General features: G+C 34.9%; 1 protein-coding gene across 1 annotated transcript in view; it reads left to right on the forward strand.

The window, feature by feature from the left end:
• LOC117121602 (adhesion G protein-coupled receptor L2-like) overlaps window positions 1-20,202 on the forward strand; it is a 39,632-nt gene extending 19,430 nt beyond the window's left edge. Inside the window, exons 5-19 of the mRNA XM_033266837.1 lie at window positions 88-141; window positions 563-616; window positions 5,600-5,653; window positions 6,073-6,201; window positions 7,222-7,282; window positions 7,810-7,918; window positions 8,805-8,884; window positions 9,444-9,558; window positions 9,720-9,814; window positions 10,950-11,055; window positions 13,314-13,531; window positions 13,988-14,054; window positions 16,806-16,906; window positions 19,243-19,411; window positions 19,847-20,202. Of these exons, the coding sequence (XP_033122728.1) occupies window positions 88-141; window positions 563-616; window positions 5,600-5,653; window positions 6,073-6,201; window positions 7,222-7,282; window positions 7,810-7,918; window positions 8,805-8,884; window positions 9,444-9,558; window positions 9,720-9,814; window positions 10,950-11,055; window positions 13,314-13,531; window positions 13,988-14,054; window positions 16,806-16,906; window positions 19,243-19,411; window positions 19,847-19,930 (1,496 nt within the window). The 3' untranslated portion in view covers window positions 19,931-20,202. The remainder of the gene's footprint in view (window positions 1-87; window positions 142-562; window positions 617-5,599; window positions 5,654-6,072; window positions 6,202-7,221; window positions 7,283-7,809; window positions 7,919-8,804; window positions 8,885-9,443; window positions 9,559-9,719; window positions 9,815-10,949; window positions 11,056-13,313; window positions 13,532-13,987; window positions 14,055-16,805; window positions 16,907-19,242; window positions 19,412-19,846) is intronic.
• Window positions 20,203-23,894: the final 3,692 nt, after the last annotated feature.

A 23,894-nucleotide genomic window follows, 5' to 3' on the forward strand; every position in this document is an offset into this window, starting at 1 on the left:
TTTAACAGTGGGCCCCTTATGTAAAAAAAAAAAAAGATTTTTATAATTATTATTTTATTATTATTATTATTATTACTACTATTACAGGTACGGCTTCTATTACTGATGATAATCTTAGATCAACGCAGGTGATGACTCAAGGTAAATGTAAAGCTACTACGATACAATATGATTATGAAACTTAGCATGTAACTTGTCGATAGTTGTATTATTACCATTAATATTATTACAGCTATTACTATTATTCAATCAATACATTCATTTGTTCATTTATTCATAATGGTGTAATTATTAAAATCATCTTCACAGAAAAACTGATTTGTAATAAACTTTTACATAAAATCAATAAAGAAGAACAATTTATTTTTAAAAATCCAGAGCGAGTTTAATCTGTATTTAACATTATTTTTTATGTACAGTACAAACTAAAAAAAAAAAAAATGCTACATATTGTTGGAAAGGAGAAAGCCACAACAAACACAGTTTTTAACAGTGGGCCCCTTATGCAAAAAAAAAGAAGAAAGTTATAATTATTATTTTATTATTATTACTACTATTACAGGTACGGCTTCTATTACTGATGATAATCTTAGATCAACGCAGGTGATGACTCAAGGTAAATGTAAAGCTACTACGATACAATATGATTATGAAACTTAGCATGTAACTTGTCGGTAGTTGTATTATTATCATTATTATTATTACAGTTATTACTATTTATCAATCAATACATTCATTCATTCATTCATGATGGTATATTATTAAAATCATCTTCAGAGAAAAACTGAATTGTAATAAACTTTTACATAAAATCAATCAAGAAGAACAATTAATTTTTAAAAATCTTGAGCGAGTTTAATCTGTATTCAACATTATTTTTTTATTTACAGTACAAACTATTAAAAATGTTACATTTATTTATTTATTTATTTCGGTATAAAATGTACAACAGGCAGCCAGATGACTGAAAACGTTGAACTCACATATATCAAAAAGTAAACAACAATATAAACATGAGATTAAAAATATAAATAAAAAATCAACAGTCAGAGGATTAATTCTAGCCTACGCAGCTAGTTCGTTGTTAATCAATTGCAGTAATGTTAGAATTGGTGACTTTCTAAAACGTTCTGTTTTGGACCTACTAAATTCAAGTTGTCTTACAAACAGGAGGGAGCATTTCGCGATATTTGTCTGATGTCATTAATTTTTTACCGAAACTAAGTAGAATTCTTTTTACGTCTAACCTTAAGAGACTGAAGATTAAGGTAGCACAGAGCAAGATCATAAGTGATATAGTTGGGGCCCAGGATGATTCTAAGGGCCCTCTTTTGTACCCGTTCAATTTGATGACTATGACGTCGAGTGATGGCTCCATGCTAAAGTAAACACACGTTATATCATCTATGGGGGCTTTGGCTCTGCGCAATATACATAGCGTGTATACAGTATAGTCGTCGAGATGCCTTGCTAATAATATCACCAACATGCAAATCCCATTTTAAATTATCTTGGATGGTAACACCTAATAATTTTATATGTGCTACAACTTTGAGTACAATACCATCAACGGAGAATATAGGGGGAAGAATTTCTCTTAGCAGAAAATTAATTCTCATTATATGACACTTAGTTGGATTCTGGATCATATATTATTCAAATGGCACCAGTTCGTTATCTTATCAAGACCGGTTTGCAGGAATTGAGGTCCTCTGTATTTAAAGGGGGGGGATGAGGGGGTGCGGGGATGAAACGATTAATTGTTAATTTAAAATAGAGGGATGGACGACCACAACGACGGTGATGGCACTCGATTTTGGAGCGCGGTATTCGAAAACCAGGCTCGTGAACTGGGTCCCAAAAAAACAAAACTGGTGCTACAGGATTTTGAGCTAGTGTTATAAGATAGGGAATTTCCTAAAATGTACCGACTTTCAAAGGCTTGCATTCGGTAACCCCATAAAAAATCGTGTCAAACTTTAGATATTTAGTTGGATTCGGGATCATATTATTCAAATGACACCAGTTCGTTATCTTCTCAAGAACGGTTTGCAGGAATTGAGGTCCTCAGTATTTAACAGTCTCACCAATCGTGAGGTCATCTACAAATTTCCATCCACTGCAGCTTCCTATAGAGATGTCATTGACAAGGATGACAAATAATATGGGTCCAAGTTTGGTTCCCTGTGGGGCACCACATGTAATTTCTTTGTGGATCGAGATATACATTGTTTAAACCCAGAGGTGACGGAACTAGGGGGTGCTGTGTTATGGAGAGTAATGTGTGACCGGAAATGGTCTGCAGTCAGTTGGTTGTTACCATGCGCCAGTGATATTGGAGTATATAATACAGCAATATGAAACTATTATGTATGCCTAATGAATGAATGAAGTTCGGAGTTTGTCGGGTAGTGAAAGGATTATTTCACATTTTAAGTGCTCCCTAAATTCATAAGTGTAAGCTAAATACGGTGATTAATTTAATTAGCGAAGATATGGAGACAATTATTTCGAATCCCTCTTTCCAAGAGGGGATGAAATGCTTTGTGAAAATGAGTACGCCGCGGTACTCATTTTCACAAAGAAATACACACAACTGGTTAGTTCTAACAATATGTCAATGTTACATGAACACATGGGAAGGAAGGTGCAAGTTCACGTTGTTACCTAGCAAACGTCTGTACTGTATGGGGGAGGGGCTGCTGATGTACTGTGTAGCGGGGGACGATGAGGTATAAGACTAGGCCTAACTAAGACAGTGGGATTATATGTGATAGAAAGTACACTTTCGGAAAAAATAAATTAAAATAAGAAAAAAAAATAACTAAGAATAATTCATTTGCAGAGGTACCTTATTTAAGTATTATACAATGCTAACAATGCGGCTCTTGTAGCCCTGGCTTGGGCAAAGCATCCATGTGCAAAGCAGTGGTGTTTGTTTATCCATGAAAAAAGCACGCCGGGAAAGTTTGCCTTACCAGGAAAAGGTGACGTATCTAGCTTATGACGTATGCATGCTAACTAATGTGAGTGTGACGTCACCAAAAAATGAATATTTTCTATTATAACCAAAATATTAATAACTACACAGTTTCTGGGCGTAAATTTCCTTAATATGAATGAAGGGTTGCTCAATCTCCTTGCCATACAAATTACAGCTCCCACTGACGTCTCAGTCGAGAAATACGGGTAGCTGAAGTTTTTCTCGCAAATCTGACTACAAAACCATATCCAAATTTCACGTTCCACTTTTGACCCTGAGTTGTGCTTCGCACTCGCCGCTGAGATGAGATGAAGCTGCAGATGATGGGGATAAGAGATGACCTCACTCCTATATTAATGAACTTGTCTCGACGACCACACTATGATCAACTCGATTAAAAGCTTTAGAAAAATCGATGGCACATTTGCAAAAGTACCAGAGGCTTGAAGCCCACTAACAACTGTGTTGATTAAGTCAATAAGATTGTGACGTCGAGGAGCCTTTTTGCAAGTATATTGTTTCACATCGAAAAAACCATTAATGCCCTCTTAATGTAATCCAAGAGACAATTATAAAAGATAAACAAATTCTGGCAAATGTGGTGTTAAAGATATGGGTCGCAAGTCTTTCAATGATGATATATTATTAACTTTAATTAACTAATTTAATTAATCGGGGGTGGGGTTACCAGACTTACGGGCATTTAACTTACAGATCAGGTTAAAAACCTGTCCAGGAAAAAATCTTGGGTGGGGGATAAATAGCCGGAATGAAAGCTGGTAATACTTTCAGATCCAAGGGAGGTAGTGTACAACAGACAGACACAAAATTATTATTTATCCTGATTGCATTCTTCATGCCACTCTCCGGGAAAGTTGAAAGCTGGTTTGTTTTTTAAGTTGCATAGATCTCTTACGTTTCTGTGCCATTTACCAGGACTGTTGTGATTCAAGCACTGAATGTCATTGTTGTAAAATGACTTTTTTTTTGCGCATTTGATAGCCCTTTGTACCTGGTTTCTCAGATAATTCCATTCAGCTTCAGATGCTCGCTTATAAGCTCGCTGTCGTTCATCTAGTAGGCGTCTAATCTTTGGAGTAATCCATGATCGATCTGCAGTGCGTTTACGCACGTTCTTTATTACGATTGAAAGCACCTATAATAAGTGCATTAGTTTTAGCGTTACTCGAAGAGTCGTTATAAACTCACTCCTACACTCATGTACCGTAATCCACTACCCAAAATTCCTGACTGAGGAGTCCGTATAAGGTCTCACTTTACTGTGGACATACTTCGACTGTTTGATTTCGTTTCGTGGTTTAATAACCACAGAGTCATGATCGCTCCGACCTAGAGCTGTGCGTGGCGTTCAGGAGGGTGATAGACCTCGGGATGGCTAATGAATACTTTATCCAAAAATGAATTTTTGTGTGTAGAAAAATGAACAATCTGGGTCATAGAAAGGCTGGAATTTAACAGATCAGTGTCCAAGTCGTTGAAATCCCCTAATATGAAAATGAATGTAGAGAGGTCTTCGGAACGGATTGCATCAACAGTATGTATTAAATGGTCTAACAAGTCATCGCCACCAATGGCTGATGGTGGATAATAAACGGCACCTATGAAGTAGCACTGGGAGATCCTGCTTTGAGTCGGGGAGAATGATTTTCCTTCAACAACATTCATATTCACATGCTTCATGTTCGGCAAAATTATGTACGCTAATATTATTATTTGTGAATAAAGCAACTCCTCCTCCTGTATGTTCGCACCTATTCTTTGCAATGTAATTGAACCTGGGAATGTTAACTAAAGCTTTGGTTCGATCATTCAGCCATGATTCTGTAATACAGCTACATTGCTACCAAGTTTCGTTACCGTTGCTTCAAACTCATCAATCTTATTGTTCAATGATCTTGCGTTTGATAAGAAAAACCGAGGGCTCGTGTGAATAACTTTAGAATTTTGCTCCAATTTGATATTAATTAGATTGTTATTCCTAAGTTTCCGTTCGTCAGTAGGCCTATATTTTGAATTACGTTTAAATACATTCCGATAGCTGCCAGTGTTTATCCGCACTTCAATTTTGCATCTTAATTTTCTACCACCTCGTTTTCCTTTGGTTTGATAACGCCTGTTCCTAGTACAACATGGTTGATAACAACGTATATCATACTCACGAGGGCAATGTATGTATCTAGCCCTGTCTTCATTTGTATTGAGCATTCCATGCATTGTGTCAACATGGCATTCAAATGAATAGTTCTCCAGTGATGCAAAAAGGTACGGGCTACGTCGGTTAGAGTAATGCAATCCAAAACAGTTTACTCAATTAAAGTCCAAGACTAATAAATACACAATTAAGTACAGAAGATATCCACAATTATTATAAGCAGTCATATACGAATATTTAGAATACAAAAATCACAAGAAATTGCAGTTCAAATTGAACTAACGGTCAAGCAGTTCCGACAGCGATTAACCTGATAAAACATATTGTTGGAAAGGAGAAAGCCACAACAAACACAGTTTTTAAGAGTGGGCCCTTATGTAAAAAAAAAAAAAAGAAGATTTTTATGATTATTATTTGTATTATTATTACTACTACTATTACAGATACTGTTTCTATAACTGATGATAATCTTAGATCATCGCAGGTGATGACTCAAGGTAAATTTAAAGCTACTACGATACAATTATATAATATTGATGAAACTTAGCATGTAACTTGTCGATAGTTGTATTATTATTATCATTATTATTATTACTGCTATTGCTATTAATCAATCAATACATTCATTCATTCCTTCAATGGTGTTTTTATTAAAATCATCTTCACGGAAAAACTGAATTGTAACAAACTTTTACGTAAAATCAATAAAAAAGAACAATTATTTTTAAAAAATCTAGAGCGAGTTTAATCTGTATTCAACATTCGGCGCTTATTCGAGCATTACGGTATTGTTTATATAACGTACTTGAATATCATGAACTGTTTTTCTGGTTAGCCTATATTATGAAGCTTAAGCATATTATAAGGTTCGACATAACATATAATAAAATTTAATATTTCTTTGAATTGTATACAGTGTCCGAATTAAAGTTTACAGTTGGTATAACTTTCGTGGTAGAATCACCGGAAGTATTCGAGGTTCCTCTGACATCTGACCCGAATAGCGTCACATTCTCGACATCAGTTGTTGATCCACTGGAAGAAGGTATGCATAATTTTAAACTAAAAACGAAATCACACATTAATATCAAAGTCCATTGTCACACTTACAAATCTTAAATCTATTATAGATTGAATTGTAATTTTGAGTATTAATAATGATGATGATGATGATGATGACGATAGCAATGGCGACTACGACGAAGACGACGACGACGACGAATAAGATGATGATGGTGATGATGATGGATTGTGTTGATGGCGACAATGATAAAAAAAAAAATAACTATGTGAAGGGACTGATGTATGTAATTAGTTAAACTACACCTTTAGGAAGACTTCAATGGAACTTCCCCAGTCGGCCGTTTAATTGAAATTATTAATATCGTGTGTAAGTGTCTCCTAGATCATGTTAATACTCCCAATGTGTGTTGTTCTACATCCTTTTTTTTCACAAATACAGGTTATTCCTCCGTGGTCTAATAAAAGACCCCTCCAATTAAAGACCACCTCCAAATTAAAGATCACTTTTCTGTAGTCCCAAATTAACAAATGTCTTTTATTTTTATTATTCTAATTAAAGACCAAAGCTGCTTAAGACCATGAAAACCCCGGTCCCAAAAAATGCTCTTTAATTGGAGGCAGACTTGTTCATGATGGCAAGAACTCCATACAGTACTCCACTACTGGGAATTTTCTCCAAAAACTATTCTTTAACCTTGAGAATTTTTTTATCTATCTCCACCTTTTGTCCCACTCAAATTTCACATGTTTACCGAGTAGCACAAACACCATATGGCTTAAAAAATTCACTCAGAAGTAATAACACATCTATCGCCATGTGCATACACATAATGTTGTTGCTGCTGATTCTGTGGTGTTGCTATTGATGTCGCTAATACTGATGTTGGTGCAGCTGATGTTACTGGTGTTGGTGGTGCTGTTAATTGTGGTGCTGGTGCTAACGCTGTTACTGCTACTTTGGTACTGGAGTGGCTGGTTCTGTTGTTGATACAATTTTATAGCTACTGTACTTATTAAGGAAAACCGATATGTTCTTATTTAGACGGACCATTCAAAGTGGTTGCAAGTGTAAAGTTTGACTATGATGATCAACTGGAAACTGTGTAAGCACTTTCTTCTCATTTAAACTTGAAAAAAACGGTAATCGTTACGGTCCCAGCTTATCATAGACAGCATTTTCCCCACTGTCCCCGACCAACCCCTAATTGTCCCCCTTTTTGACAAATCTTTCAATAATGAAAATTATTTAAAATTTACCTCACACACCAATTCTCTGCCGTGATAAAACAATATTCAAGTTTAGTATTAATTTATTATTGTGTACTAGGCCTATATAATCCTAAATTCATGTTTTTATGAGTTTAGATTTAGCTTATACGTTAGGCTTATATGTTAGTCTGGAATGGTGGTAGATAATCTGATGCTAATGAACAACGCTTTAAGACAAGGCAGCTCAGTATATTGTGTTTTACTGGTTTAATGTATGTTATTGAATGTGTTTTTATTTTCTAAATTGGATATTTTTGTATTACACAGATAATGTGTCACAATCATATTAAAAATATATTACATTTTATGTTTAGTTAGTATGTAGAATTAGTCGTTCCTAACAATATGTTATATTTAACAGCAATTGGAACAAGTTGCCGAGAGTGTCCGAAGTCGTGACCATTAATATATATGACAGGAATCAGAATGAAATAAGTATCGGTTGTAAGATCCACTTCCCAATTATTAAGGTAAACCATATTTGAAACTAAATTAAAAAATAATATATACAGTAGTGCACCATCCAATTCGAGACCCCTCTAATTTGAGACCATTTTCAAAAGACCCAAATAACAATTTTCAATCTTTTAACACAAAGTTAGCCCTCTAATTGGAGACCAACCCCGAGACCACCCCAATTGTTTAGGTCCCAAAGGTGGTCTCGAATTGAAGGGCGAAATGTGTATAAGATAGTATATATTATTACTATTTTGAAATTATTTTTAAATTTAAGTTTCTGTATAATAGTTATCCATAGGTTATTGTTATCAACTATTACTGTTTTTATTTTTAGCATATGATCATCATTATGGTTTTTATTTTCATTAGCTCTATCAATAATATTATTATTGCCATTATCGTTTCCATTGTCATTATTATTATTTCATATGCCTATAAACCCTTATGATATGATGTGCGTACATATGATGTGCGTAAACTAAGACATGCATACATATACTCTGTACCCTCTCATATAACTAAACCATAGCTGAAAATGTGTTCGTTTTGTCTGGTTTTTGTATTCAGTATCTGCGTTAATAGGCGCATTGAAAAATTGAAAGACTGCTACAGTTTTACTTAGTTGGAAGTAGGACTATCGATTGTGAAATTAAATTTCACAATCACAATTTAACAAAATAAACACATTCTTAAACAACAACAAAAACCAATAATGTTAGGCCTAATGTGCTTGTCTCTATATTCATACAAACAAATATTGGGTAGAGAAATATACCCTTGTCCTGTATATTCTAGTCCAGTGTATCTAACGGGTAGATATGAGTTGTATTTCAGGCTGAATTGGCATATATTTATGTATTTGAAATTTCTGTTTTTTATTTTACCAATATATTCAAGGACGTAACTGCAGAAAATACTTCGAATGCGAATCGCATCCCAGCATGTCACTACAAACAAGATATAAATGACACGTCAGCGTAAGTTCAGTACTGTTAATTGTTTGCATAACAAGTTAATAATAAACCAAACCAACAATAACGTAATACTGTTTATGGCGAATTAATACAAACGTAAATCTCATCCCAGCATGTCACTATAAATACGATAATTGTAAGTTCAGTTATTTCTTTTTTTACAAACAATATAATTAAATAGTACCGGTAATAAATCAAATAAGAAATTTTAATCATAATAAATATAATAATAAAATAAATATTAGGCCAATATAATATATGATTTGATGATGGTGTAATCTCCGATGGATAAAATAAAATTTATCCATATCTGTGAAGGAACATTTGTATAAAAATATTTATGATCATGCCAGCGGTAACGAGCATCGACGACGCGCAACAATGAAGGCAACAATGACGGTGACACAACCATAGTCGACGACAAAAACAACTGTAATATACACATTACACATTGTATTACACAATTTATTTATTTAAATATAAATATATATTATTTAATTAGATCAAATATATAATAAATGCCTACAATGTAGTAACAACACCTTGACTTATTTTTTTAAAGATTGTGGTCATCGAATGGTTGTGTGACAGATTATGCCATCGACTATATGGTTAGCGGAGTGACGTGCATATGTACTCACCTGACGTCGTTTGTCATTCTGATGAAACCCAATCAGGTAAGAATAAATGGAAATTATGTTTTAATGAAACCGTAAGAAAATGTTTTTAAAAGCTTTAGAGGTACTGACGTGCGTGGTAAGTATATGAGCTTCTACTGTTTGCTATTTGTCCTAAGATTGACGCGCTAATTCTTATACAGCAGTTTTATATTTTACAGATAAATAACGGGACTTTGTCCGTGCTTACGACCGTTGGAGTTTCAATTTCGAATGTTTTTCTTATCACTACCCTCGTTACCATTTGTGGTTTGAAGTAAGTTGACGTAGAATAACAGTAACTATAATTATGAAAATAATAATAATAATATTATTAATAATAATAATAATAATAATAATAATAACAACAACAATAACAATTTTAAATACTTAAGATTTTATACGTAAATTTTTAATTTGCAATTTTTTTAAATTTTTCTTGTTCTCAAATCATATTGTTTGTGCACTTTGAGCATTGAATAACTTCAATCAGCCAATCAATTAATCCATCGTTCCGCAACCTATGGGTCGCGGCCCAATGTTCGGGTCGCGGAAAATCTTGATGGGTTGCATATCCTCTTCATATCGTGAAAAAATGAGAGTCATGTGCGTCAGTTTACTTTTGTAATGCGTGCGTTATCAAAGTTTTGATGTTAAGAAATACACTTTTGAAACATTTGTACTGCAGGTATTTCAACCTGCAAGTGTTAGTTTTGTTAATTTTAAAGTGTATGACTTTCACCTGAAAATCATAATGAGAAAACATTTTTCTCTTCCATTAAATATATCTGTCTTTTGCATAACCCATTAAATCAAAGTGTTAGTTTTGTTCATTTCAACTGTGTTTGGCTTAAAAATGTTTCAAAATGTGTCTATGTCTTCGCATAACCCATAGATTTCTGGCAGCAAATCTAGGATTTTATGAATAATAAAATGCCTGTAAATCATTAATTTTACAAACCTTTAACTTATTTAAAGATTTTATAACTTACGTGGCTTTGTTAAATTAGTAATTCAAAGTTATATTTTAATTTTTATGGGTATTAAATTGATTTTGGGTGATAGTATATTTTTGCCAAAAGAATCAAGTGGGTAGTATCCTATAATACCAGCTATCCCTAGGGCGGGAAAAAAAAAAACACGGACGTGATTTATTGACTTCAGGTTCGATGGGTCGCGTCTGAGTGCTTGATATCTAATTTGGGTCGTGGGCTAAACGAGGAACGGGGAATTAATCAATGGTAGACTTATAGAGACCTCTATGAGCAACAAAACCAAACAAAAAGCTCAGCTGCATGTCTGTGTTGCCTTCCCACTAGTCTAGGTTGTTGTCCTCAGAATTACATATGTAGAGAAAATATCTAAAAGAAGCAAGTTGTATGAAAACCAACCCCTGTGTATTTTCGTATCAGAGGCTTGAGGAACTTAGGCCGGTACAAAATCTTGCGTCATTTGGTCATCGCCTTACTCTGTGTCAATTTCTTCTTTTTGCTCCTGGAAGCTGATGTGAAGAATACGGTATGTTGAATTTATATGAAATAAATATCATAAAATATTTGTAGGCAAATGTTGATAAAAAAATTAATGTAAAAGTAATGAGTGGGATTTATATAGCGCTTTATACTGAAGTGTCAGGGCACTCTAGGTGTGGACAAGCTCGTAAAAGTAAATTTCTTCTCCTCTAAGGGTCTCTTCGTGTCTGAGCTACCCAGTAAACCGGTACCAGCTACTCTTGTCTGTACCAGGGAACGAGCCAAGTTGGGTGCACTAGGCCTACGGTTCATAGTCCTTATCTGAGAAGACTCGAACTACCACCAAAACCATGGTCTAGCGTGTCGTTCGAATCAGCGCCGATTTATGGCTGTACTCCGGCATTCGATTAATATACATATAATGTAATGTATTTCGATTTATATAGCGCTTTATACCGGAGTCTCAAAGCGCTGTGGATTAGCTCGTACTGTAACTTTCTTCTTTCCTAAGGGGCTCTTCATGACTGAGCTACCCGGTAAACCGGTACCAGCTACTCTCATCTGTCCACAACGGGTTGTATGGACCAGTGCACCGGAGTAACCTCCTACTCGTCTCGAAAGATGTATTGGGTTCTTTTAAATGCACACGAGCCAAATTAGATACACTGGGCCTACGGTTAAGCCTTATTCGAGAAGATTTGTTCCACCACCAGAACCATAGGCGAGCGTACCGTTCGAACCAGCGCCGATATTTTAGCTATAGGTTGCGGCGCCCCTCAATGAAAACAGTTGCTGCACTTGAATACTTTAACTGCTTTATTCTTTTATTTCAACCACTTTATTTCAAAAAAGGATTAAATATCGTTGCATACATCTGAACATAACAACTTAGCTCGCATGTCTAGCCTTAGAAATAAGGGGACAATGCAAGGTATGTTATGATTACTATCCTAAATGAACATTATCTCACTGAATCGGTACATGTTGAAATTCGACTTTGAACCTTTAACTTTGACTTTTCATCGAAATACTGTACTCGAGCGAATAAGCGCAAGGGCGCTTAAAATATTTTTTTAAACACTTTTTGAGGGGCGCTTATTCAAACGACGCGCTCATGAAAACAGAGTGGAAATTGAGGGGGTGCTTATGGAAATTTATGAAAATTGAGGGGTTCTAGGGGAATCTGGAAAATTCAAGGGGCGCTTTTTGAATGAAAAATTATTATAATATAAGGACATCTGGAAACCAAAAATTACGAATGGTTCTGGTGCAGAAAAAAAATCGCCATGAGAACATGGCTCATGACAAAAATGCGAGTTTTAACAGTAGATGAAATTAATATGGTACTAGTGGTGGCGGTGTATAAGCTTGTTAAGCATCTGCCGATTGAGATTAGCAGGATCATTGCAGGGCTTCTTGCAAACTCAGATGGAAACGTGCTAAAGGTACAAATTCTCTGGAATTAAAGGAGAAAATTAGGACTAGGCCTAAGACTAAGACTAGAAAAATGTAAGAAGAGCAAAGTTGGAGAGATATACTGTACAGGGAGCTTTCATCTATCCGCGAGAAAATATCCTCATTTTGAAATTGACATAAGAAGAAAATGTGAATCCACTCCGCATGGATTGTTTGGGTTATTGGCTTGCTAAGAAAAAAAAATCACATATTGTTAGAAAAAATAATAAACTTATTCGCGCGAGTACGGTAATGTTAACATAATTTTTTATGTAAACACACAAAGATCAGATAGTATGATACAAACTCTAGAAAAAGTAATACACGATTGAATATTTCCAAATTTAGTTCATCTTCATTCCTGAAAATGCACTAATAAAGTTTTTTCTATAAAGTAAAGTTTTTTCTAGCTATCTAATGTCAAACTTATCGGTGAAACCCTTGGTTTCACAGAGTGCTTTCGTGTTAATTTGGGGCTCGAGTGCAATCAGACCATATTAAAATCTAACCCTTTGACCATTAAATGACATTTGACCTTAACCCGCCTGAAACAAGGCTTTTGAAAGAAAACCATTCAACTTGGATCTAAAATCATAAAAAGAAATAAAAACAACCAGCAAAACATATCTATCTTGGATACATCTCTGAAGAATCGCTACAAAGTTGGAGTTTGGAATCATCTAACTTTTCATACCGCTCATTGTAAGCGGTATGAAAAGTTAGATAGGCATCATCACTAACGTAATTGACGTATAAAATTACACAAATAATTGTGTATAACAAAATGTAAAAAAAAAAAAAAAACGCAGTCAAAATCTAATAAAATGCTGAAATGCTTTTTTTTTAAAGATCGCATGCGGTTTTCTGGCTGGATGCTTACATTACAGTCTTTTGGTAGCTTTCTCTTGGATGTTGATAATGTCAACAGATGTATACATGAAGATCAAACATCCGTTTGCTGATCATGAGAGGCGCTTCTTGTACAGTCGATACATTGGTTGGATTGGACCTTTCACTATCGTTGGGACAACTGTTGGTATAACACGAGGAAACTACGCATCTAATGAGTAAATTCGAGCTACATTTTCGAAACTTTTGCTTTAGTTTTAAACATTCAATTGAATTTCTTAAATGCCTGAACTCATTTAGTATAGGCATGTATCCGGTAAAATTTTAAATAAACCCACATAAAGTAGGCTAATTGTATTTTAAATTTTTCCTTTAAATTTGAAATATATTATTAAATTTTCAAAGACGTTTACAAGGTTTTGACCCAAATTTTAATTGTAATACTGTGTAGTAAATATGGTAACAGCGACTACGGATGACGACGTCGACGACCACGACGACGGCGACGACGATGATTGATGATGATGTAATAATAATAAAACACAGACCAATTTAATTCAAGTCATTCACATCATACTTTTTACCAATGGGAAGTGTATGGTGAAGTATATAGAAAATGTGCATTAATAAGTGATTTGCAGCATATTTACACATTTCGATATTATCAATTCTAGATGCTGGTTGGAGTCTAGATCTGGTGCCATATGGGCGTTCGTTTCTCCCTTGTGCCTCACCATTCTGGTAATTTATACTTCCATATCCACTTAATAATGAGAACGATTATATACCCATGGTAAAGAATAAGTTAGAAGGAAAAAAAGTCGTAAGAATACAAGTGTAAGAATATAAGGTGTGTAATTTGTGTTATACACCTTATTTCGGCATTACAATATATAAATTAGCTGCCTGAAATATGATCACATTTAATTGTTCTCTTTGTTACAACATAACACAACAGATCACATTGCTATCCCTGAAAACGTATTATTATTAATAATAATAATAATAATAATAATAATAATAATAATAATAATAATAGTAATATAATATAAATTTTTAAAAAACACAATTCGTCGGGAGAAAAAAATATTATATGTATTTTTTTCATTTTAGTAGATACAATCGATTAAATAAGCCTTTGAAACCCATAAATTGTCGAAATTTTCGGGGGTTTCGTCCCCAGAACCACTTTCGGAACCTTTATCGAAGCTCGACCACGCCCACTTTGCTTTCGTCGGGGAAATCTGACACCTCGTCGGGACCTCGGCCCCACCGTCGGTCAATTCCTGGCACCACCCCTGGGTCCGAGCCACGTGGCCGACAAAGCCTTGGTCGACGGGGAGATGTGCTCTTAGACCACAATATTAGTTATGAATTGGCACAAATAATAACGTTATTTGCATAGGAAATTTTTTTTTATTTTTTTTATTTTTTTTTTATTCGATAACCTAGCCTAGGTCTGTCCGACGTGATGTAGGGGAGGATTCCCCTTCACCCTCCCCCGCTGGGGCGATGACATACTGGGTTGTTTATAGTGCACACGAGCGATTGTATGCACTGGGCCTACGTTTAATAGTTCTTATCCGAGTAGACTTGCTCTATCACCACAGAACCATAGGTGAGCGTGCCGTTTGAACCCGTGTCGATGTTATGGCTGTAGGTTGCGGCGCCACTGCATTAACTGCTCAGCCATTCGACTCACAGCATACCCTTTTTTATAGCGCCTTGTACAGTTGGAATTTATTTTTTAGACCCTAGCAAATATTACCTTAACTTAGCCCCTCGGCTGCAGCCGAGATGTTACTAACAACGGTCTGCCAGAATGTTCTGTCATTCATTGCTCTACTGATGTCTTCGAGGCTGAGTTCGATGTTTCTGACAATGGTGTCTGGAAAAGTGAGAGGCTGCCTGCCGCGTCGAGAGTATGGAGGTTTCCGGAAAAGGAGGTCTGAAATTATTTGGTTTTCTGCTCTAAAGCAATGTCCAGCGAAGCGAGTTTTCCTGATTGCAAGTGTGGATGAAATTGGAAGAAGGTCATTATAAATCTGCTGTTTGGTTGAGTAGTTTCTCTAGCCAATATTTTGGATTCATCAGGAGTTTGGTGTAGGTGCCATCTAGTCTCTTCTCTAGATTTTTCTTCATGGTCCATGTTTCTGACCCGTATAAAAGAATACTTTCCACGCAGGCACGGAAGAATTTAAACTTTGTACTAACAGGGATAGATAGATTGTCATATAACATGAAGTTTGTTACATGCAGTCCATGTTTGACATTTACGAGAGAAAAAGTCCGTTTGGCTTTCTCTTACAAATGATCCAAGATACTTGAAATCCTTCACTTCTTTCAACATTGATCCATCAATGGTGCAGATCAAAGGGTGGCCATCGTCTTCATTAAATACCAAACACTAGGTTTTCCTGGCATTAAGAAGTAATCCTGCTTTGGTCGCTGCAGTTTCTAGTGAAGTAAGGAGATCCTGTGTATCTTTGAGGTTGTCTGAGGTCAGAGCTAGGTCGTCAGCATAATTTTAATCAGTAATGAATATTCCTTGATGACGTCTGGATGATCCGGGCTTAATAGTGAGATATTTAGAATAGATTTTGTCTAGTGACTGCCTGAGAATGTAGTCGATGACTATGACAAACAGATATGGAGCAGGAGTGTCCCCTTGAAGTATTCCTTTCTTGATTGTAAATTGATCAGTGGGACAATCTGATGTCTCCATATAGCTGGTAAGATTCTCGTACATTATTGCGATGGCCTTGATCAAATCTAGGGATGCCGTACAGAGTGAGAATATGAAACATTTTCCTGAGTCAAATGCTTTTGGGTAATTTCCCTGAGAATATTCCAGGAATGTTGATTTTCCACATATACTTTATGTAGTTCCTTCGCTTTTTGCCTGATGTAATCTTCCAAGGAGCTTTCAAAAGCCTTGTTCAGCTTGGCTTTAGCAGCTCCAAGCCGTTTCCTTGTCTTCCGAGCCTACTACGTCGCCAGTTTGCTTCAGAGGCCAGGTTTATTGTCTCTCTGGACTTAGTGATCTCTGTGATGACAGATGGCCATTTCGATTGTTTTGATACGCTTAGGTAGGATATTTAAAGCCTTTATTAGGGCGCCGTAAGCAGTAGAAAAATCCACCCTGTTCACCGGCAATTCATCAATAAGTTGTTCGAAAACAATTACGAACTGTAACTTTGTATTGGTTTCGGAGATTAGAATCGGTAATAATCTTACGCCAGTCAATTGTTTTCATAGGGTATATAAGACGAGTCTTGCTCTGACGATAACTAATCTGACATTTGCATGATACAACAAGATGATTAGAGTCAACAACATCAAAGGAATATAACAAATTATAATTCGGTTATATTTACTTTCTATTACCAATAAGATGAACCTTGTTTTTATATGTATTTTCCTCGTAAAGTTATAGAAACAATTCACATTTACCTACAAATTTTTACATAAAACTTGATATATTTTCAATAGATTGTCCTCGTAGAGTTAATGGTTGTTGGTTATATAGCTTTCAAGAAATCTCAACTACCGAACCAAACTGGACGAGAAATAGAAAATCTCAAACGAATCAGGTTAGAAAATAGAAAATAGCGGGACTGATATTTACGAATTTTATTTATAATATATAAACAAATAAATATATATATATATATATATGTATATGTATATACATATATATATATATATATATATATATATACATACATTATTAGGCTAATTTTAGTCATGTTTTATATTTGAAGTCGGTCGATGTCTAAATTCGATAATGTTGTTGCCTTGTTTTTTCCTATTTTAAAACAAGCAATTAAGCTATGTGACTGTTATGGTAATACTTAAAAACTGATTCATGTTCACCGTTTACAAATATTAATCATCTAGGCAATAAATTACTGTTTAAAGATCATCTCGGGTGAGCCGGTAGGTCCATAATAATCGTGTATTGGAATATGATTTTTTAAGTTTCATTTACAAATGTTTGTCTTTATACCATAATTCGACGAATAAGTGATGTAGTCTTTAGAGTTTTTAAAATATATCATGCAATGAAAATTGCGTAAATTGAACACACGTCTATTTGGTTTTGTAGATAATTTTCAATTGCATAGTTATATACAGATTTGTCCGTTCTGCATTACGTTTGCAGGGGCGGATCCTATTTTTTTTTTACTGGGACTTACAACGCCATGGACGTAGCCAGGATTTTGAAAGGGGGTGGGGGGATGGAGCCGTTATGCGAATTACGTATGACCCCGGCGGGGTCAAGGGGGCGAATCCCCTGTGAAGTAGCGCACTGTGAACGTTCTTAGGACTGTTTGAAAGGATAAAGTGAAAATTGCAATAGACGCATTATAAATAAGCGAAAAATTAATTATATAATAAATCAGCAGTGGCAGATTCAGAAATTCGAAAGAGAGGTGAAACAGGGACTCAGGGAGCGACTTTCACAGACCGAGGAACCACCCACCTCAGCCCCAGCATGGTTGGGGCTGAGGTAAGAAAATTTATGATTAGGGCATCTCTAGATGGCCGGAAATTACACTCTCGCACTTCAATTTGAATTTATTTTAAGGGGGAGGGGGGTGCCTTGAATCCACCTCTGCTCAAAACATTCTTTATCCAGAATATTCATAATCACGAAAAATGGACACGAAAAACCAGATCACATCCTAAAAACAAACAGCAGTCACTAAAACATACATCAGGAGCCGACTCGACGGAGTTTAATGTCATACCCAGGGAAAGGCACAGATCTGTTTTGAAAGGTGGAGGGGGAGGGTATTTTGTGAGTCGACACCCACCTCAGCCCCACAATGGTTGGAGCTGAGGTGAGAAAATTTGAGGAAATAGTACCTCTAGATGGCCAGAAATGACACTTTTAGTAAAATTCATCGTTATCTCATCACCATTAGTCAAAATGAAGCGCCAAAAATAATTCTCATGATCTTTTATCAGGGATTTTTGACAACCATAGAGATCTTATTAATGTGTTTGTGTATACCATAGAAAACAAAGCTTAAAAACATTGTCTTTGAGTATGTACTTTACATATGCCTACTTCAAAAACGTGATTTCACAAACCTCAGCCCCACCATGGCTGGGGCTGACTAGGTGAGAAAATTTGAGGAAATATTACCTCTCGAAACGGCCGGAAATGACACTTTTATATAGTAAAATTCATCATCATCACATTACCATTATAGTCAAAATGAAACGCCAACAAATTTCTCATGATCTTTTATCAGGGATCTACTTAATATCCAGGAAAACTTAGGCCTAATTATAGCTTACTAAGCTTTAACTATATACTACCGTATATTATGATCAACAAATCACAACTATTTTTTGCATTTAGCACCATTTTCTTCACTTTTTATTGCTATTAATATTAATATCAATTATTACTATCGTCATCATCATCATTGTTATTATTATTATTATTACTATTAGTAGTAGTATTATTAAACAAACATTTAAAGAAACTTGCAAAAGGATAAAAACGAAATTGTCGCATTTCTATCTTAAAAGACCTGGCCTGAGATTTATGGATTTAAGATTTTTTTAAATCACGCTTAGGCCTATGTGTTCTATTAGGCCTATGTATAACGTGTACTGATGCATATTTACATGTTTAAAAGTATTCATTTTAGTGATCCCAGGAAAGAATTTGTATTGGCTCAAGAATAAGCTTTAACATTTCAACACTGTGTACAAAGAGGGGGGTGGGGGAGCCGCGGCTCCCCCCCTGGATACGTCCCTGTACAACGCCAATTCGGGGAGCTATGGGTGAAGGGGGGATATTTTTGGAAGTTCCCTAAATATAGGCAGACATTAAGTTCTCTGTTTTGTGGCTGCTGAGAGGGAACCATCCATCATTGGTTTGAAACATGTTTTATTTTCTGTATATTAGAACTATGTTTATTGGTATACTGCTCCTTACACCAGCAGTTGGAATTTCGTGGATTTTCGGTGTCATCATTGTCTTTTGTGATTGGGAAGTGTTGAAGTACATATATGTTATCTTCAACTCCATGCAAGGATTCTTTATCTGGCTGTCACAGTGCGCCTTCAGTAAAGAGGTGATTTATTTCTTTATTTCATAAACCAAATCCATCAGCAATTGCATGCCTACTACATAATTCCTTAAATTTTGACTATACAAATAAATATAAATAGATTTAAAAAAAAAACACATAAAAAAACACAGCCTAAGCACCTCAATCAATCAATCTTAAAAATTTCCCGTAAATGTATACAAATGTGATAAAATGGTTTTAAATTAACTTTGTTAAAATAGGTCGATAGCAGAATCTTCATGTAACAAGTATTATAAGTAAGAACTAAACGATGAACGCAACCTTTTTTGGGCAATTTTTTACTCTATTAAACTAGAAATTTATATCTTTAACAAGAATAAGATCTACTGATTTAAGGAACATTAGAGCACAATTGACATAAAATTTTGTGGTGTTTTTTTTTTATCAAACAATCAATGTTTCATATTGTATTTTCAGGTACGAGAGGCACTGATAAAGAAGTTCAGCCATCGAATAAGTCAAGATAGTACCACCATGGAGCTTCGTGACAGCACCCAGTAGTGTTATGTCAAGCGCAGCATTTTTGATGACAACACAATGATGGAGATTCCAAGACTCAAGTTTATTATATTGCAGTGTTTACTCATGTAATTTACATAATAAGCAAAATGGATACTTGTTAAATCTAGTGATTGTGTGCAATATGAAGTTTACAATATATTATGTATGTTTATAGCGAAGTACTGTATATATATTTAGCCGTCTAACGTAACACTTATACTGTACTTTAACTTAAACTGATATATTTAGTACCGGTAGCATCTTCTAGGTATCCATCTTACTATACGTCTATCAAATTTTATTAAAAACGAATCTTGGTTTAAAATTGAATTTTGATTATTCGAATGTTTTTCCTACCTTTTGTTAAAAAAAAAACCAAAAAAAAACAGGGCTTTATTGCCAAATGGTGTAAAAGAATTACACGCGTGGGCATTATATTTAGGCCTGATATCTGTTTAGAGTTTTTGAATGGCATTACATTAACACTTATAATACTTATAACTTGTTTTGCTTTAAAACGGTTAAAGGTGTTATCGTTTCCGGAGAAGGTAGGCACAATTTTCCTTAGTTGAGCGTCCATCAAACTTAACAATTGACCAATCAAAACAGGGCAACACGTGTTGTTCCACACGCGCACATGTTTGCGTATGTTTTTACCATAGAGCTATATTCTTATATTAACTCTATAGTTTTTACAGTCGTTTTGTGGGACTTTAGTTTCAATATCTAAGGCTGAGGCTTAGCGAAAACGTCCACTTTTAAATGCCAAAGGTAGTTCAAGAATGACACCGGAGCCTTCATCTAGGCCTATTGTCTGTCTAGAGTTTTAGAAATTCAATTACAGTAATTAAGAATATTTATAACAACACTTTAGATAGTAAGGATGTCATTCACAGTCATACATTTTAATAACATACCTAAATAGTTGCATATATGTCACCATTTTGCATTGTATATTGGTATTGCTAGATATTTTCCTAGCTCATAATAACAAGTCTTTATGCGCTAAGCAAGTGTTTAAAAAAAACCGAAATGACGCATCTACTACCACTACAGTAAGCTTTTGAATGGCGTAAATATGTTGTGACCACTTATTAGAACTAGTTTAAACGATTGGAATACAATAATTGGCTAATGTTAGCTATTATTGCTTTTCAAAGGTATTTACAAGGGAGTAGGCAAAGGGGTGGGTGAAAACTTGTTTGGCATAGTTTGAACGAATGAAATAATTTGGCTAATGGTGTTCTTTTAATATTATTTTTATTACATAATTTTTTTTAACTCTTTTGTTCTCATTTTACTAATCGGAAATCGAAAATTTAGGCTGGGCCCTGTGGAGACATGTGGTAGCCGCAGTACAGTGCCGCCCGACTTAACTAAAACATATTAATGACACACACAGATACAAACATTGTCAGTAACCCGCCTAAATCTCACTTTTAGGGTTTATATTCGAGAAGCCAAGCAACAAAGACACTTATTATAACCCGACACTGGTCGGGTTTAGACCTACTCGGCGTCTTCAACAGAAGCAGCACGAGGAATATTTCTTGGCCAACGCCCTATTCTCATTCTATGTAATTGTTTCGTTTGCATATAATTTTATTTATTATTTTATTATAAACAAGGCTTCAAATATGCTTCAAATGATCTCTTGTATGGTTTTAAGACAATAAAATCCGAACCGGTCAGGCCCAGCGGTAGTCAGGTACTAATATCCACATCATTCATATTCCTTATAATCATTAACTAGTGCAAAATAAGTGATGAATAAAATCAACATGCAATGATATATTCCGATATTTTAAAATAAATATTGTGTGAAAATGTGGTTGATTTGTATGCATTTTATTTCACTTTCAATGCATGAGCCGAACATCAAAAATTTCATATCATTTTGAACTAAAGCCAGGGCGTATCCAGAGATGTTACTGTACATTAGGGAGCGGCTTAGTTAAGTCGGCTAAATTGCTGTTAGCCATTGCGTATGGGCTGAACCGTGGAGATCTCTTGGTCCCCGCTTCAATTACCATCGCTGCTCTTCTTTTATCTCCAGTCATGATGGTTGTAAACACCTGTGTTTCGTTGTTATAATGTATTTCTCTTACCTAAGAATACCAATATTGGCAACCGTTAATCATGTACTTAAGTATATTATGTTATTTGGAACAACAATAACAAAAGTCTTTAAGATAAATTACTTTAGCACATTGTTCATTTTTAAAATTTATAATTTTTGATATTAACTTAAACTGATATGTAGCACACTGTTTTTGTACTTCGATAAAAAGATGTTCCTGAGAAACTGGTAACTCATTTGATATCCTTAGATTTACTGAATATAATGAGCTAAACCCTTGGAATAAAATTAGTATTTTAATTAGTAAACATTAAAGTAAGCTGCGATAAATTGATAAAGATGAGGAAAAGTGTTTAAAAAAAGACATAATTTTAAATATATATGTATATATATAATATAATATAATATAAATCATCATTACAATCATCATTAAACATATACAATGTTTAATAAGGACATGATGGAACATCGTAGGCTACCCTGCTTTTCAACGAATAAAGTCCTATGAAAAATCATTGTGTAATAAAATGCATCCGACGGGATTCGAACCTGCGACTTCTCGCTGACAAGGCGAGCGTCATAACCGTCATATATATATATATATATATATATATATATATATATATATATATACATTAGGCCTATATACAAATGCATTTTTTAACATCATTTCTTCAGCTTTCCCTTTACTATGGACGACCTACGAAAATCATCTTCATTTTAAAAACAAATATCTGTGTCTTGTAACTACTTTTTTTTTAATAAGAAATTTTAATTCATTTACTGGTCCTTAGTATGGGCGCCATCTATGCAGGGGTTGAGCTAGTGAGTGGACCAGCCCGGCCCAATCCTAGGGGATAGCTGGTCTAGGGAGATGCTTGGTCTACCGGTCAGGAAGTTGCATTAAAGTCTGATGGAGAAAATTACTTAGAATCATTTTTTAAACCAGAGACAGTTGACCAAATGCATTTTCAGCCATCTAGAGGTGACAAACCCTATTTTTTTACCTCAACCCCAACCATGGAATTGGAAGACAATTGCATCTAGTATTCTTAACCACCAAACTAACTCCACTTTATCCAACTTGCTGCTATTCAGGTTTTATTATTTCATTGAGGGTTTGCTTGAGTTTTGCCCATCATACACGCCCTACGTATTGTTGGTACTGTATTCAGGCAAAGGGCAGATGTATGCATTCAGTGGGGTGACTGCTATAGTTATTAAATGTGTTTCTTGAGAACCCGTAAATCTGTATTGTTAGCCAAATCTCTATTTCGAGTAAGATGCTCTAGTACAAAAATATAATGATCTAGACGCTCTGATATTCTACTAAACAAATTGAACAAGCCTACTATCTACCACTAATTGACATTTTAAAAAGTTAACATAGCCTGTTACTGAACTCTTGTGGAACTTTATGTATGTCTCCTGCAATTTTTTTTCTATTTATTTTTTATTTATTTATTTATTTTTTTTTTTGTTTTAGCCCAAGGCCAAGGTTATGTCAATCAGCGAGCTTAATCAGGTTAATAAATTGCGCATATCCCTTCACAAGACATACACACGCAATATTCTATGTATAGTCTTATTGTTGTGGCTTAGAGAGTGGCGTTAACTCATCCTGAAGTAAAAACCTGTCACCCTGACATGATTTAAAACTCCACTTTACCAAACTTGCTGCTATTTAGAACCAACATAATATGTCAGTTTATTTAGTAGGCCTATATTCTAGGCCAACTAAATTATTTTCAAACTAAGCGCCACCCCCCAAACATAACACCACACTACCATTGTCGTATAAGGTTGGGTTATAATAGGTGATGAATATAAGAACCAATAAACACGATAATGACACTGCGTTTGCGCCAGATAATTGCTTACATC

This window comes from Anneissia japonica, unplaced genomic scaffold (assembly GCF_011630105.1).
Source record: "Anneissia japonica isolate Jap-2015-1 unplaced genomic scaffold, ASM1163010v1 scaffold287997_len74272_cov159, whole genome shotgun sequence".
Lineage (NCBI taxonomy): Eukaryota > Metazoa > Echinodermata > Crinoidea > Comatulida > Comatulidae > Anneissia > Anneissia japonica.